This window comes from Eschrichtius robustus, chromosome 19, assembly GCF_028021215.1.
Source record: "Eschrichtius robustus isolate mEscRob2 chromosome 19, mEscRob2.pri, whole genome shotgun sequence".
In the NCBI taxonomy this organism is placed as follows: domain Eukaryota; kingdom Metazoa; phylum Chordata; class Mammalia; order Artiodactyla; family Eschrichtiidae; genus Eschrichtius; species Eschrichtius robustus.
In genome coordinates this window covers 51,495,224-51,508,886 of record NC_090842.1, presented here as the reverse complement: position 1 = coordinate 51,508,886, position 13,663 = coordinate 51,495,224, and the positions used below count along the sequence as shown (strand labels likewise).

At 43.7% G+C, this 13,663-nt stretch overlaps 1 protein-coding gene across 1 annotated transcript in view; it reads right to left on the bottom strand.

Annotated features, from left to right (window-relative positions):
- GPATCH1 (G-patch domain containing 1) overlaps positions 1–13,663 on the bottom strand; it is a 43,305-nt gene that overhangs the window by 29,011 nt on the left and 631 nt on the right. Inside the window, exons 2-8 of the mRNA XM_068528924.1 lie at positions 8,758–8,892; positions 6,295–6,380; positions 3,475–3,635; positions 2,780–2,877; positions 2,196–2,254; positions 1,241–1,483; positions 20–167 (exon numbers count right to left, since the gene is read on the bottom strand). Of these exons, the coding sequence (XP_068385025.1) occupies positions 20–167; positions 1,241–1,483; positions 2,196–2,254; positions 2,780–2,877; positions 3,475–3,635; positions 6,295–6,380; positions 8,758–8,892 (930 nt within the window). The remainder of the gene's footprint in view (positions 1–19; positions 168–1,240; positions 1,484–2,195; positions 2,255–2,779; positions 2,878–3,474; positions 3,636–6,294; positions 6,381–8,757; positions 8,893–13,663) is intronic.

Sequence of the window (13,663 nt, the reverse complement as noted above, 5' to 3'; positions counted from 1 at the left end):
TGCGGGTCCATGGAATTACCTTTCTGATTTTTATATTGCCTGGGTGCTGTCCAGCCATAGAGTCCGTCTCCAGGCTCCTCATCCTTCAAAATGGTATCATACTTGGATAGAGTTTCCGTGGCGTAGATATCATCGTCTTCCTCTTCCAGGGCACCTACACCAAAAGCCTTCAAAACCAAGATTTCACACTGAGCCATTATAGGTGTTAGCATATGCCTGCCTGCACTGATGGATAAGGCTACCATAAGGATGGGACTGATCAGACCACATTAGCACTTCAAGATCACCAAGAGAGAAGCGAATGGGAGCCCCAGATTAACACACGTATCCAAGTCTTTTGGAAAACAATGACCAGAGGTGAATGTCATGCCTCCAGCGCTGCAGCTGTCCTCCAGACTCAGCAGCAGCCATGGGTCTGGGTCTTAGTGCAGGAAGAGGAGTGGAGAAGACACCCAAGCAGCAGTGCAGGGGGAGAAATGAGGCCTCCGAAAGGAGAAAGGCAGAATGTTCATCTACTGAACAACATGGTCTGGTGCCAGCGCTGGTGACCAGGGTCTGAAGACCACCGCTACTCTAACAGCTGCTAGAAGAACTCCTAATCTTTGTGGGAAATGATGAAGAACAAATATCACTTTTTGTTAAAAGGATTGGAAAAAAAAACATGTGAAGGAAAGAAAAGGTACAAATGAAATGACAAAGTAACCATTCTCTGAACTTATTTTAGGAAAGAGACTCTGAATCAATTTGAGAAGACAGGCAATCAGGAAAGGCTCTCCATCTCCTCAAAGGTAAAAAGTTAAGTCTTTTTACCAAGGTCCTTTGGTAAAAGTAAAACTTACACCCAGGTTCCTGACTTAGGGCTTGCAGCACTAGGAAAGAGTCGGAGAGGAAGTACAACTTGGACCTGAACTTGGAGAGGCAGATTGTAATTCAAATATTAACTAAATCAAAGAGGTGAGTGTGGTTTTCTGCTCAGCCCCGCAGGCGTGTGGGAAAGCAGTCCTCACTCCTCACACACAAACTCCACCAGGCACGTTAGGTCACAGGGTCTCAGGAACACATATTCAAATTAGGACGGTGTGCTTTACATGTCTTCGGACAAGCTCCTAAGGACAATACAACCACTTTAAGGTCTTCATTTAGTCAATGAATAACGAGTGCTTACTATGGGGCTAATATAATACAGCAAGAATTCTCATTTGTCAACGGTTCCCTGTTTATAAAACAGAAACATTTTTACCTGGCCTGAAATTCCCAATTTTCTTCCTTTATTCACTCCAACATCTCCAAGAAGATTGTTGGTGCCCTCGGGTCCACCACTAAAAAGATTAACATGTTCTCCTGAAGTTCCAAACAGTGCTTGGTGGGGATCCAGGCCCTTGTAAGCCAGTCCATGTACATTATCTTTAGGTGTGAAATCCACAGGTGTGACATCTTTGGGTGCAAAGGTCACATTTTCTGGCAAGTAGTCATCATCTTCATCCTATTTTCAGTGTTTCAAAATGGAATGAAGGTGAGTCACTGCCTGGTTTAAAGCCTGTAAAATACTATTTTCAAATGCAGTGATTAATTCCAAACAGAACAATTATCATACTTTCGTTTCCACTATTACAAATGACTAAATCAAGCCCCTGAACAAACGATACTAACACAAACAACTCCATTTTTTTTAACCTTTTTTTAATTGAAGTATAGTTGATTTACAATGTTGTGTTAATTTCAGGTGCCCAGCAAAGTGATTCAGTTTTATATATATATATATTCTTTTTCAGATTCTGTTCCATTATAGGTTATTTCAAGATATTGACTGTAGTTCCCTGTGTTATACAGTAGGTCCTTGTTGTTTACCTATTTTATATATGGTAGTATGGATATGTTAATCTCAAAGTCCCAATTTATCTCTCCCCCTTGGCCCCCACCGCTATTCCCTTTGCTAACCATAAGTTTGTTTTCTAGTTGTGAGCCTATTTCTGACAAACAATTCCATATTAAGAATCTGAACAGACTTGGGACATCTACGGGGCTGGGATGTTGCTAAATACAGTATCTGACATAATGAGGACATTTTTAGGGTATGGGTATTTCCCTATAATGCGATCTGACTGATTTCTAAAATTTTCCGAACCTAAATTTCACGCTCATAAAGTAACAGGTGCTACTGGGCCAAACTGAAGGTCAATCACCCCATACAATACCTCAGATCCTTCAGAGCCTCCAGGGGGTAATGCGCAGCCATAGATTTTTACTCCAGGATCTATAAAAGAGATTTCAAATGCATTAGTCAGAGGTGACTAAAATTACAGAAACCTGATTCACTGACACTCTTCAGGGGTAGACGGCTGAGCCTGTAAAAGACGCTACAGCTTTAGAGTCGGACACTGAACACTCAGGGATTGTTTTCCACCAGCCCCTGCCCCACCTGCCCTCTGGCAATGATGCACATGGTGAGTAACCACTACTGCCCAGAACCACAGAGAACCCGAAAGAAAGTACTGCTGCCTCCAAGAGTTCACAGTCTGGCTGGGGAGACCAAGGGACGGGAATAATAGAAAATAATCATGTTAAGCTATAACACAGTTTTGGCAAAAGTAGGAAACAAGAACTTTCATATGCTGCTGGTGGGAAGGTAAACTAGTACAATCCTTCCAGAAAGGTATTGTGCATGACACACAAAAAACCTTAAAATACGTGCACACCGCTTGACCCAGCAATCTTACTTCTAGAAACATGCAGTCATCAAAAAGTCTGCTGTAGAGTTAATGACAATCAGTACACATACCAGGTTTCTGTCGGCGTGGTCTTCTCTTTACTCGAGGATCAATTCCTTGTCCTTCCTTCCAACCCATTTTTCTTAGCAATTCAAAACCAACAGATAACCTAGGATATCAAGGCATTGAAAATGAACTTCTTTTTAAAACACTAACAAACAGTAGGAAATAAGCAGCTCATATACCTGTCATGCCTCAGCCCTTTCCCCCATCCCTATTAGAACTGCATGGCCCTGCTGTTCCCACCACAGCTGACTGGACCTGGGGAAGCTGATCAGATGCCCCCTCTCCCAGGCCTTTGGGATGGGCACATAGATGCCAAACATGTGGCCTGGGAAACCATGATGGTCTGAGGCTGCCACAACAGGCCACATACCCAGGAGCAGAACAAGGAAGTATGCAGAAAGAGGGTAGAATGAGGAGAGAGCCCTCAAGGCTTGTGAGGCAGGGGCTGGGAGGGAAGTCACCCCAGTTCCTAATAGCTCTCCAGCTGCCATGAGCCCCACTAACACAGCCAGTGCCTGGAGCTCTAGAGCACTCCATGTGGTAACAGCGCAAGGTCCTTTTGGCAAAACCCCCTTTTGTACTCAAGCTAGGCTGAGAGGGCTTCTCCTACTTGCAACCAAACTATCCCTAAGTAAGATCATCACACATATGCAAGGCAGTGATGCCAAGATCAGAGAAGTCAGAATTAAATACTTCTTACTTTGCTGGTGTTATGAGGTCATCAAGCAAAGTGGCGCCAGGAATAGGGGCAGTAGCCGCTGCTAACTGCCTGGCCTTTTCTCGTATTCGATCTTTGGTTTTAGAAGCAAAATCATCTGTGGTAACAATCGCTTTAGGTGCTATCCCAAATTCACTAAGATCCTTAAAAAAAAAAAAAATTCAAACAGAATGACTTACATTATTTGGAAAGTGATTAAACATGATACATTACACAGCTTTATTACTTTAAAAAAAAAAAAAGTTAAAACTACAAAATTGAGTTAGGGATCAGCAGAGCAGCTGATTTTAACGCCCTGACTTTGGATAAGCTAAGGTCAGTGCCCGAGGACAGGGGCATGACAGTGGCCACTCAGTGAAGCCACAACAGGCACTGCCAAGCTAGGAAGACAGGAAGGAAGTGTTCTGTTCTTTGTTCTTCTTGGACAATACCTCAAAGGTCAGTGTGAAGGGGGAAAAGGTCTTAGAGGCACAGTCAGCAAGCATTCGGGAGCACCTCTGTGCCAGGCTTAGAGTTAAGTACCATCCGCTGTGTGTCCAGCAGCCACAGCCCCTTCCACTCTCTGCACGGAGCCCTGATGCTCTCCAGGCACCGGCCTGGCTCTGCGCCACCATGCCCTTCAGGAGTGATGTCCCTGGGGGGAATGTGTTGGGGCAGGGGAGGGTTAGGGAGTGGGGCTCACATCTTGCCTAAGCCAGTCATCCTGATCCCATCTTCCTCACCAGGGACTGCTTTAAGAACGGGCTTGTAGAACAATTCACTGGAGCCGATGTGAGGGAAAATCCACCAAATGGTTTCTTTGCTCTCAAGGAAAGATTCCAAGAAGAAAGTCCTCCTTCCCACTGGATAATGTCATCCTGGATGTGCCACCTAGAACTACTGTGGCCACCTTGCAGCAGTGAGGTGAGATCGTGGAAGGACAAGCTGACGTGTAGAAGATACCTGAGAGCCTGGGGCCTTGCTGACACCTGGACTTCTTGTTCCATGAGATATGTTTCCTCATAGATTCTGCTAGTCAAACAGGAAGGGGACCACCCCTTGCCACTTACCTGCAGCCTAAAACATGCTCAGGTAGGTATTTCACTTAATCTTTATCACAAGTGAACCCATGACTAGGTTTTAAGGTAAGAAGGCTTAATTTTACCAGAAAATGTAGCCCAGGCTGCAGGCCGGTAGGATCACTTTAGAAACCCCCCACTGTTTACCCCTAAGAAGCAGGCGGTCATGGTCACTTTAATGAGGTGCCCAGATGCCTGCACAGGGCTTCCTTCACTCCTTTCTCTAGTCTAGTCACTCACTCCTCCTTAAACTGCAGTGTGCGTAAGAGTTACTGTGACTTAGAGAACGAACTTATGATTACCAAGGGGGAGGGGGAGGGGGAGGGATAGATTGGGAGTTTGGGATTGACGTGTACACACTGCTATATTTATTTATTTATTTATTTATTTTTTTAAACATCTTTATTGAAGTATAATTGCCTTACAATGGTGTGTTAGCTTCTGCTTTATAACAAAGTGAATCAGTTATACATATACAATATGTTCCCATTTTTCTTCCCTCTTGCATCTCCCTCCCTCCCACCGTCCCCATCCCACCCCTCTAGGTGGTCACAAAGCACCGAGCTGATCTCCCTGTGCTATGCGGCTGCTTCCCACTAGTTATCTATTTTACATTTGGTAGTGTATATATGTCCATGACACTCTCTTACCCTGTCACATCTCACCCCACCCCCTCCCCATATCCTCAAGTCCATTCTCTAGTAGGTCTGTGTCTTTGTTCCCGTCTTGCCACTAGGTTCTTCATGGCCTTTTTTTTTTTTTTTTCCTTAGATTCCGTATATATGTGTTAGCATACTGCACACTGCTATGTTTAAAAGAGATAACCAACAAGGACCTACTGTATAGCACAGGGAATGCTACCTAATATTCTGTAGTAACCTAAATGGGAAAAGAACTTGAAAAAGAATAGATACACATATATGTATAACTGAATCACTTTGTTGTGCACCTGAAACTAACACAACACAACACTGTTAATCAACTATACTCCAATATAAAATAAAAAATTTTTTTTAATTATGTGGAAAATTAAAAAAAAAAAAAGAGTCACCATGGAAGGCTGTGGACTCAGCTTGACAGACACTGCACTTTTGGGGCAGTTGGGGCTTTTTCAAGTAAATTTGCCTGTATATGACCTTCCCCTTACACTCTTTTTTTTTTTTTAATTTTATTTATTTATTTATTTATTTTTGGCTGTGTTGGGTCTTCGTTGCTGCATGCAGGCTTTCTCTAGTTGCGGCGAGCGGGGGCTACTCTTCGTTGCAGTGTGCGGGCTTCTCATTGTGGTGGCTTCTCTTGTTGTGGAGCACGGGCTCTAGGCGCACGGGCTTCAGTAGTTGTGGCATGTGGGCTCAGTAGTTGTGGCTCGCGGGCTCTAGAGCGCAGGCTCAGTAGTGGTGGCACACGGGCTTAGTTGCTCCGCAGCATGTGGGATCTTCCCGGACCAGGGCTCGAACCTGTGTCCCCTGTGTTGGCAGGTGGATTCTTAACCACTGTTCCACCAGGCAAGTCCCCCCTTACACTCTTGACTTCAGAAACTGGCACCAGCCAGTTAAGGCACTATGCCAACAAACAAGAATCCATTGATGTACAGGGCACTATGGAGTCCAAATACCAAAAAGATAAAGTCTTACAAACAAAGAGGAAATCGTACACTGAACTTTCTGGGGAGAGGGAAGGTGCTACAGCAACCAACCACCCACATCTCACCGGCTAACTGGCAGTTAAAGTTCTGCACACCCACCTCTTCATCCATAAAATCTTCGGGACCAAAAACAGATTTGTCTGCTCTGTTCTGTCGTGAAGACACAAAGGAAGAGGGTGTCCATCCTTGAAAGAAAAGCGTTTAGAACATTACAATCCCAGATGGTATTTTGGTTTATAACCAAATAATTAAGTAACACGTGTGGACCTGAAACCTCCAATAACTACAAACTCTTAGCTACTTCTCACCTCACTGCTCACATAGACACAATTAGGCCACATAAACTTCTTATTAACCCCCATACGCCCTGTTGTCAGAACTTGGTGGATACAGTAAGGTTTCCCCGTAAGAATTTGCAACCAAGAGGAATAAAACGATACATTGAAAGTCAAACTGTGAAAGGAACACAAGTAGATCTCAGCAAAAAAGATGCAAGGTCACCTTATAAGGCAGGACCACTCTGAGACCACCAGGACAGCAATATACACCAACATACTAACACATCAAAGAAACAGTATGTCAGGGTACATTAGTCAGCCATGAAAGGATTCAACCTGGTTAATCTAAGGGCAGGCGATGACCATACCAGGCCCCCAATTCCATCAAATACCTGAGTCCTATAACTAACACCCCTGTTCCCCACCCATGGTAACCAAGCATGTGCTGTGCCTACAGAGAGAAAATGCCCCAGAGGTCAAATGTATCTGTAACCCTCTAAGATACACTTTTTTAGTTTTCTCTAAGAGTGGCACACCTCCTTTTGACTTCCTACCAGAGTCTTAGGGAGCTGAGGAGTATGGGGCAGACCTATTCTTGGTAGGTGGGTAGAGCAGCCTTGTAGGCCAACTTGGGAGAAACCCCAGGACAGTGAAGACCAGCTCTTCCAGGCGATACCCTGGCCCAGCACCTTCCTCCACTTTGGATGTCTATAGTCTTTGCCCTGTATCTGCACAGGACCTGAATCTGTCACTCTTAATGGTAAAGAGATATTCCAGTGTGTTAACATATCACAGTCTACTTGTGATGACTAATCATTTGAGCTGGTCTTACTTTTCAATTATAATATACAGCACAGCCATAATTATAACAATCAGCAATGTATTCATGTACTTCTTTCTTCACAAATTCTACTGCCATTTTTAACATTTTAATAAGTGTGCTACTTTAATAGTGCCTTAGTTACCTTACTTTTTGCTTTCCTTAATAATAAGGCTGAATATTCCACGTAGCATTTCTATCTCCTCTGGGGTAAACTGTTCAAATACTTTGATCATTTGTTCATTGAACTGATCTTTATACATTCTGGATACTGAACTTTAACCATCTTATTTACCCTAATTATTTTTCTTACATGCCTTCCCCCACCCCTTTCTTGTATTGTGTTTCATCTTTATTTTACTATCGTCGTTTTTTCTTAGATTTATTATTTTTATGTATTTATTTATTTCATTTATTTTTGGCTGCATTGGGTGTTAGTTTCCGCATGTGGGATCTTTCATTGTGGCGCGTGGGCTTCTCTCTAGTTGTGGCGCATGGACTCCAGGGCGCGTGGGCTCTGTAGTTGTGGTATGTGGGCTTAGTTGCTCCGCGGCATGTGGGATCTTAGTTTCCTGACCAGGGATCGAACCCACGTCCCCCTGCATTGTAAGGCGGATTCTTTACCACTGGACCACCAGGGAAGTCCCTACTATCATTGTTATGTATGAGTTACTTTTAAAAATATATACAAACGATCTGGCTCATCTTGTTCTTAATAACTGCTATGTGAGTTAATCAGTCATACTCATTCGTATTTGATATACGTAAGACATTTTCTTCCAGTTTCTGTGTCAAAATGTTTTTTAAAAACATACATTCCTTTTTTTTTTTTTTTTTTTTTGCTGTGCTGCGCAGCATGCGGGATCTTAGTTCCCCAACCAGGGACTGAACCCAGGCCCACTGCAGTGGAAGCCTGCCAGGGAATTCCCAACATATATTACTTTAAACAATACAGAAGTTATTGTATTGCATAATGCGGAAAATGTGACTGACTTTTCTCCAGGTGGAGAACATGTACTGACAAGTGACGCTGTGGAACCCAGTGTTGGGACCCGCAGGGTACTCAGCCACAAATCAGCTGGGACACCTGCCCTCCTTAGGCACAGAGTCATGTGAGACGACGATTACCTGATTGACTCTGTGTGAGAGCACTGAGTGTGTGGCAAGATACAGTATAAAACAGAAGTCCTTATTATCATTTAGTCATTTGGTTATGACGTATCTATTTTTTTTCTTTAAAGTCAAAGAAAACTCTCTCACCTTCAGGTTGTAATCAATGAACAACACACAAGTTGTCTCTGGAAACATTGCAAAATTCAAAGAACACAAAAGACTACAGTGTATGTACTAAAATGTTTTTAAAAGTTTTTTTAAAAGGGAGAGGTGAGGGAGGGGAGCAAAACTCCTACGGTATTTCAATCATTTGCTTTAGCGATATAGTAGCTACAAGCAGGGAAATCCTACCTTCTTTTGAACCAACGGTGTTGAAGTAACCAGCAGAGAAACCTCCACTGAAGGCTCCATGAAATCGTTTATACCTTCCTTTTTCGTCTCTGACAGTCTGATCCTGAAGAGGAATTGGTTTCTTTGGTCTCTCACCTGAAAAAGTAATATTTTGAATGGGACAGAAGGTGATGGTGGGTTAGAGAGGATTTAAGGAAAAGATCATTTCTTTAACAGAATGCATTGTTCACTTCTTGTAACTTCAAATATAACAAGTTTAATTAAGTTGCTATTCCTAGACCTTAGTACCTGATGTAGTTTAGAAAGCAATATCTCTTATTTATATTAGAAATATGTTTTAGCAAAAATGGCCTGCTTTTCCCACTAAATTCCATTATGAAAACTGAGTTATAGGGCGAAGGGTTCAGAGATGGAGGTGAAATCTGCTGGCAGTAAAGTAGGCAAGCTGCTGGGGTGGCACATGGTGTGCAGAGGTTTTCTCTTCTGGAAATTCACAGCATCCCCGACTCCAGAATTCTTCCATTGGCATTGCCCGTTTTCCCCAAATCTTGAGTTTCCTTATTTCTGGGACTTTCCTGATGTCGTAATTACTGTTCTTTAAGCTTATTCCTTTACTTACTTGGCTGAAAAGGGCTGGGGTGCTAAATAACACCAGCGAAAAGGAACTTAGAACATTTTAGGCTCACCTAAAAATTTCCTTAGGTTTCAAGTTTCATGACACAAATTACTGCCTAATTTTATCAGTTCTAATTAAAATTTCTGAATCTATTTAAAACAAAAAGTAACCATCAAGTTATTTTCAAACATTCACTACTGAAAGCAAGTTAGACAGTAGTTAAGCGCTTGGGGTTGAGAGTCATGGCACTCTGGATTTTAAAGCTAAGCCCACCTTTACTAGCACTTTGGTCACCTATACTAGGGACTTTGGTCATCTTAGCCTCTCTGTGCCTCGATTTCCTCATCTGTAAAATGGGACATTAATAGTAATATCTATTTCATAGAGTTGTTATGCAAATTGGATCAGATAATGCCTGTAAAGTGCTTAGCAAAAAGAGGGACCCACAATAAACACATTTAAAGTACTAGCTGCTCTTTTTTTAAATTTATTTTATTTACGTATTTTTTATTATTTTTTTGGCCGCGTCAGGTCTTTGTTGCAGCACACGGGGATCTTCGTTGCGGCATGTGGGGTCTTTTGTTGAGGTTCATGGGCTTCTCTCTAGTTGTGGCGTGCGGGTTTTCTCTTCCCTAGTTGTGGCACAGGGCTCCAGGGTGCGTGGGCTCTGCAGTTTGCGGCACGCGGGCTCTCTCGTTGAGGCGCGCGAGCTCAGTAGTTGTGGCGCTCGGGCTTAGTTGTCCCGCGGCATGTGGGATCTTAGTTCCCTGACCAGGGATCGAACCTGCGTTCCCTGCATTGTAAGAAGGATTCTTTACCACTGGGCCACCAGGGAAGTCCCCTAGCTGCTATTGCTGTTATAGTAATAGTAGTACATACAGTAGGTAAGATGTAACCTAAAGCCCATGTATACCTGTTACTTCAATAATTAAGCCAGTTACTACTTCTGGATAATGGAACAAAAAGTAAAGAAATGTCTAGCCTCATAGTCCTAAATTCTTACTTGTAGCTTACGGAGGCTTTAGGTGATTTCTAGAATATAACCCACAGCAGGGTAATCAAGAGGGTTCTGAAGACAGGAGATCTGGGTTCAAATCCCCCTACCCTCCTACTTGCTAGCTTTGTGATTATAGGCAAGTTTTTTGATCTCTCTACGCCCCAGTCTCCACAACTATAAAATTAGGATAATAACCGAAGTCACCTTGTGGGATGGTGCCGAGGATTAAAAACCACGCGCAGAGAACTGAGCACAGCCCCTGGCCATAGCAAAGCTTGGTTAATATCACTACAATTTCATTTCACTCTAAAGAACTGAATTACAACTCAGGTCCCACTGTCCAAGATTTTCACCATTTCTTAGAAAATACAGTACACATGCTCCTTTACTGCACGTGCACCTGGCACGATTCCTGGCTAAGGTGGAGCTCCTCAGCCTCAGCACTATTGACAGCTTGTACTGGACGATTCTTAGTTGTGGGGGACTGTCTTGTTCAGTGCTTAGCAGCATCCCTAGCCTGTCACACTAGATGCCAGTAACGCCCCCATCCCGAAAAAGCGTGACAACCAAAAATGTCTCCAGACATTGCCAAATGTCCCTTAGCGGGGCAAATTCATCCCTGGTTGAGAACCACTGGGTTAAGGGGAGAGAGGACAGGTCCTGCCAATGCGAGGTTCTGTTCTTGCTCTGTTCTCCAGGTACTCCTGAGCTGAAAGGGGAGATAAGATCTGCAGGCAACTAGGTAGAACCGGACAGCAGATGATGAGGGCCAAGCAGTGTGGCTGACCAGGTCCCACAGGGCTCCTGAGGGGGAGGAGCCGCCTCTAACCACAGCACAGGAGAACTCCAGGGAGGAAGTGGCATTTTAGCCAGGTCCTATTATAATTACTGTTACTAATAGTATTATCTCATTTATCATACCCTGATAAGGATGCTCTGATTAAGTAAGTGCCCTAAGGTCCACGGCTAATAAGCACAAAGCTGAAATCAGATCTCAACTCTGCCTCCAAGCCAGGGACACAACCCATTCTGTCCTTTACTTGTTCCCCACCAGAAGTTTCCTGAGGGCCTTTCCGTGGAAGCAGCCCTGTTCTAGATGCTGGGTGTGGAAAACTGAATACAACTCCGTCCCTGTTCCCAGGGCACTCCGAGCCCAGCAGAGGAGACCTGCATGTATAGGAACTGTTCTGACAATGTTCAAGGTCCACAACATCAGAGTCACCCAGAGGCGCGAGCAGCATTTGATAGCTGCACATAGGGACACAATTCCCCACAGAGGCATTAATTCCATCAGTAAACAGTAAACAGGAGGTCGAAAAGGAGAAGGTCAGATGTTTGAGAAAGTAGTCTAGCCTGACTGGAGGACAGGGAAGGCACGGAAGATGGAACCAAAAGGGCAGATAGTGCAGCGGGCCTGGAACACAGTGCTGCAGGGTCTGGGGTATGTCCTGTGGGTGACTGGGAGCCACAGATAGTTTTAAGTGGGCGAGTCACAACATCAAGGAAGAAGAAAATGGTCCTAAATTAATCTGAGTGCAGGATGAGCAGGCAATGAGGAGAATTCTACAGCCGAGTGAATGTATCTAAGGGAAGACTAAATAAGCACTGAGGCACTTTCCTTCCAGGCCAGAGGGTGTATGTGTCTATGAGTCTGTGTGTAACAGATCAGCCACTCTCTTACCCAATAAAACTTTCTGTCAGGGCCAGCAACTTTAATTAAGTAATGGAGTCCCTCCTCTACCAATGTTTGTCTAACCTGTCACTAGAACTTCAAAGTAGGAGGTATAAGTGATTATTGGTCTAGTATGTTACATCGTAAAATGTAGTCAGAGTATGTTTTAACTTCAAGGTGCTTAGGAAACAATGGATCAATCCTCAAAAACACCTAGTACTGAGAAGTTAAAGGGTAATTTTAGGCCAGGGGGGGAAAAAAAAGTCCATTCTACTTCAAGAGCCTGACTAGACCATTAGGCTTCATCACAGATTTTATACACCATCAAAACAGGAAGAATTAGAAAAATATAGGTCAAATAGTTGATGACTTACAATATGTCACTTCACAAGGAAACAACTGTGAGACCAGAAATATAGAAATGACACAAACTCCTGCTTGGCAGGGCTGTAATAACCTCCACCCATGCATGTTTAACCCTGTCCTCTTCCTGCATACCTAAATTCTAACCAGTTTTCAAGGGGTCCCATCCTGCCTTCTCAGGTTTCCCTGTTAGCTTGTGTAGGTTATTTCCTCTCTACATCACATACTTTAGCACTTGTGAACCTCATACTTTTGTTCTCAACTAGATTTGAAACCCCTCAAATTAAGAATCTTTGTCAACCAATTCCTTGAGACCATGGGATGATGTGTTTGCTAATAAAGCTAATGTGAGCTTAGATTGTGGTAAAGAAATACAGTCTAAAATGAAGGACATACTAATAATGGCCCCAGTCTACCCACACTCTGGTCCCATGCTTGAAGAAAGCTCCGACAAATTAGGGTTGAGGGGACTTTAAACTTAATTTATTAAAAAACTGAGTGTGGTACAGAGATGTCTTAGAGGAAATGCAAGGGGTGTCCTTAAACACATAAGAAGCTTTCAGGAGACTAGCATTTCTCTGTCTTTTGTAAGCAGACAGTAGGAACAGGGCCAGCATCTGGCATAAGCTTCTAATGATTAGAACTGTTTGTAGGGAATAACAGGGTAATCAGGGGCAACGTCCCAGAAGGACAACCAACCTGACACGATGTGGTCAGGGTAGGAAAAAAGGAGAGTTTGCAAATAACTCCTAGCCCACCAAACTTCCTTTGTCTTTCCCACAGGGCTAGCACTGCCATCAGACCTTACTAGCCATCCAATACATGCTTTACGAAACAAATCAAGTCGTTAAGTGGATCAGACCAGAAACACAGGGGAGAATCTTGCTTCATCTTGCACTCACCCCCACATTCCACCAGCGAGTCGGGTCAGCTCTGCTTTCAAAGCACATCTCAACTCACCACTACTTAACCACCGCCACCATCATCGCCTGGCCTCTTTTTGCTAATCTCCCTGCTTCACTCCTACCCACCCCCAACCCGCCTACCCTCAAAATCGAGGACAGAATAATCTGAAAAATATACCCCTCCTTTGTGTAACCCCCTCCCCCATGACTCTTCTACACTTAGTATTAAAATCCAAACTCCCTGACCATACCAACTAAGACTCAACCCCCGCCTCCCCCTCTGACATCATCTTCTACCAGCCTGCCCCTGGTGCTGTCTGCTCCACCCACATCAGTCCTGCCTGTCCCTGAAT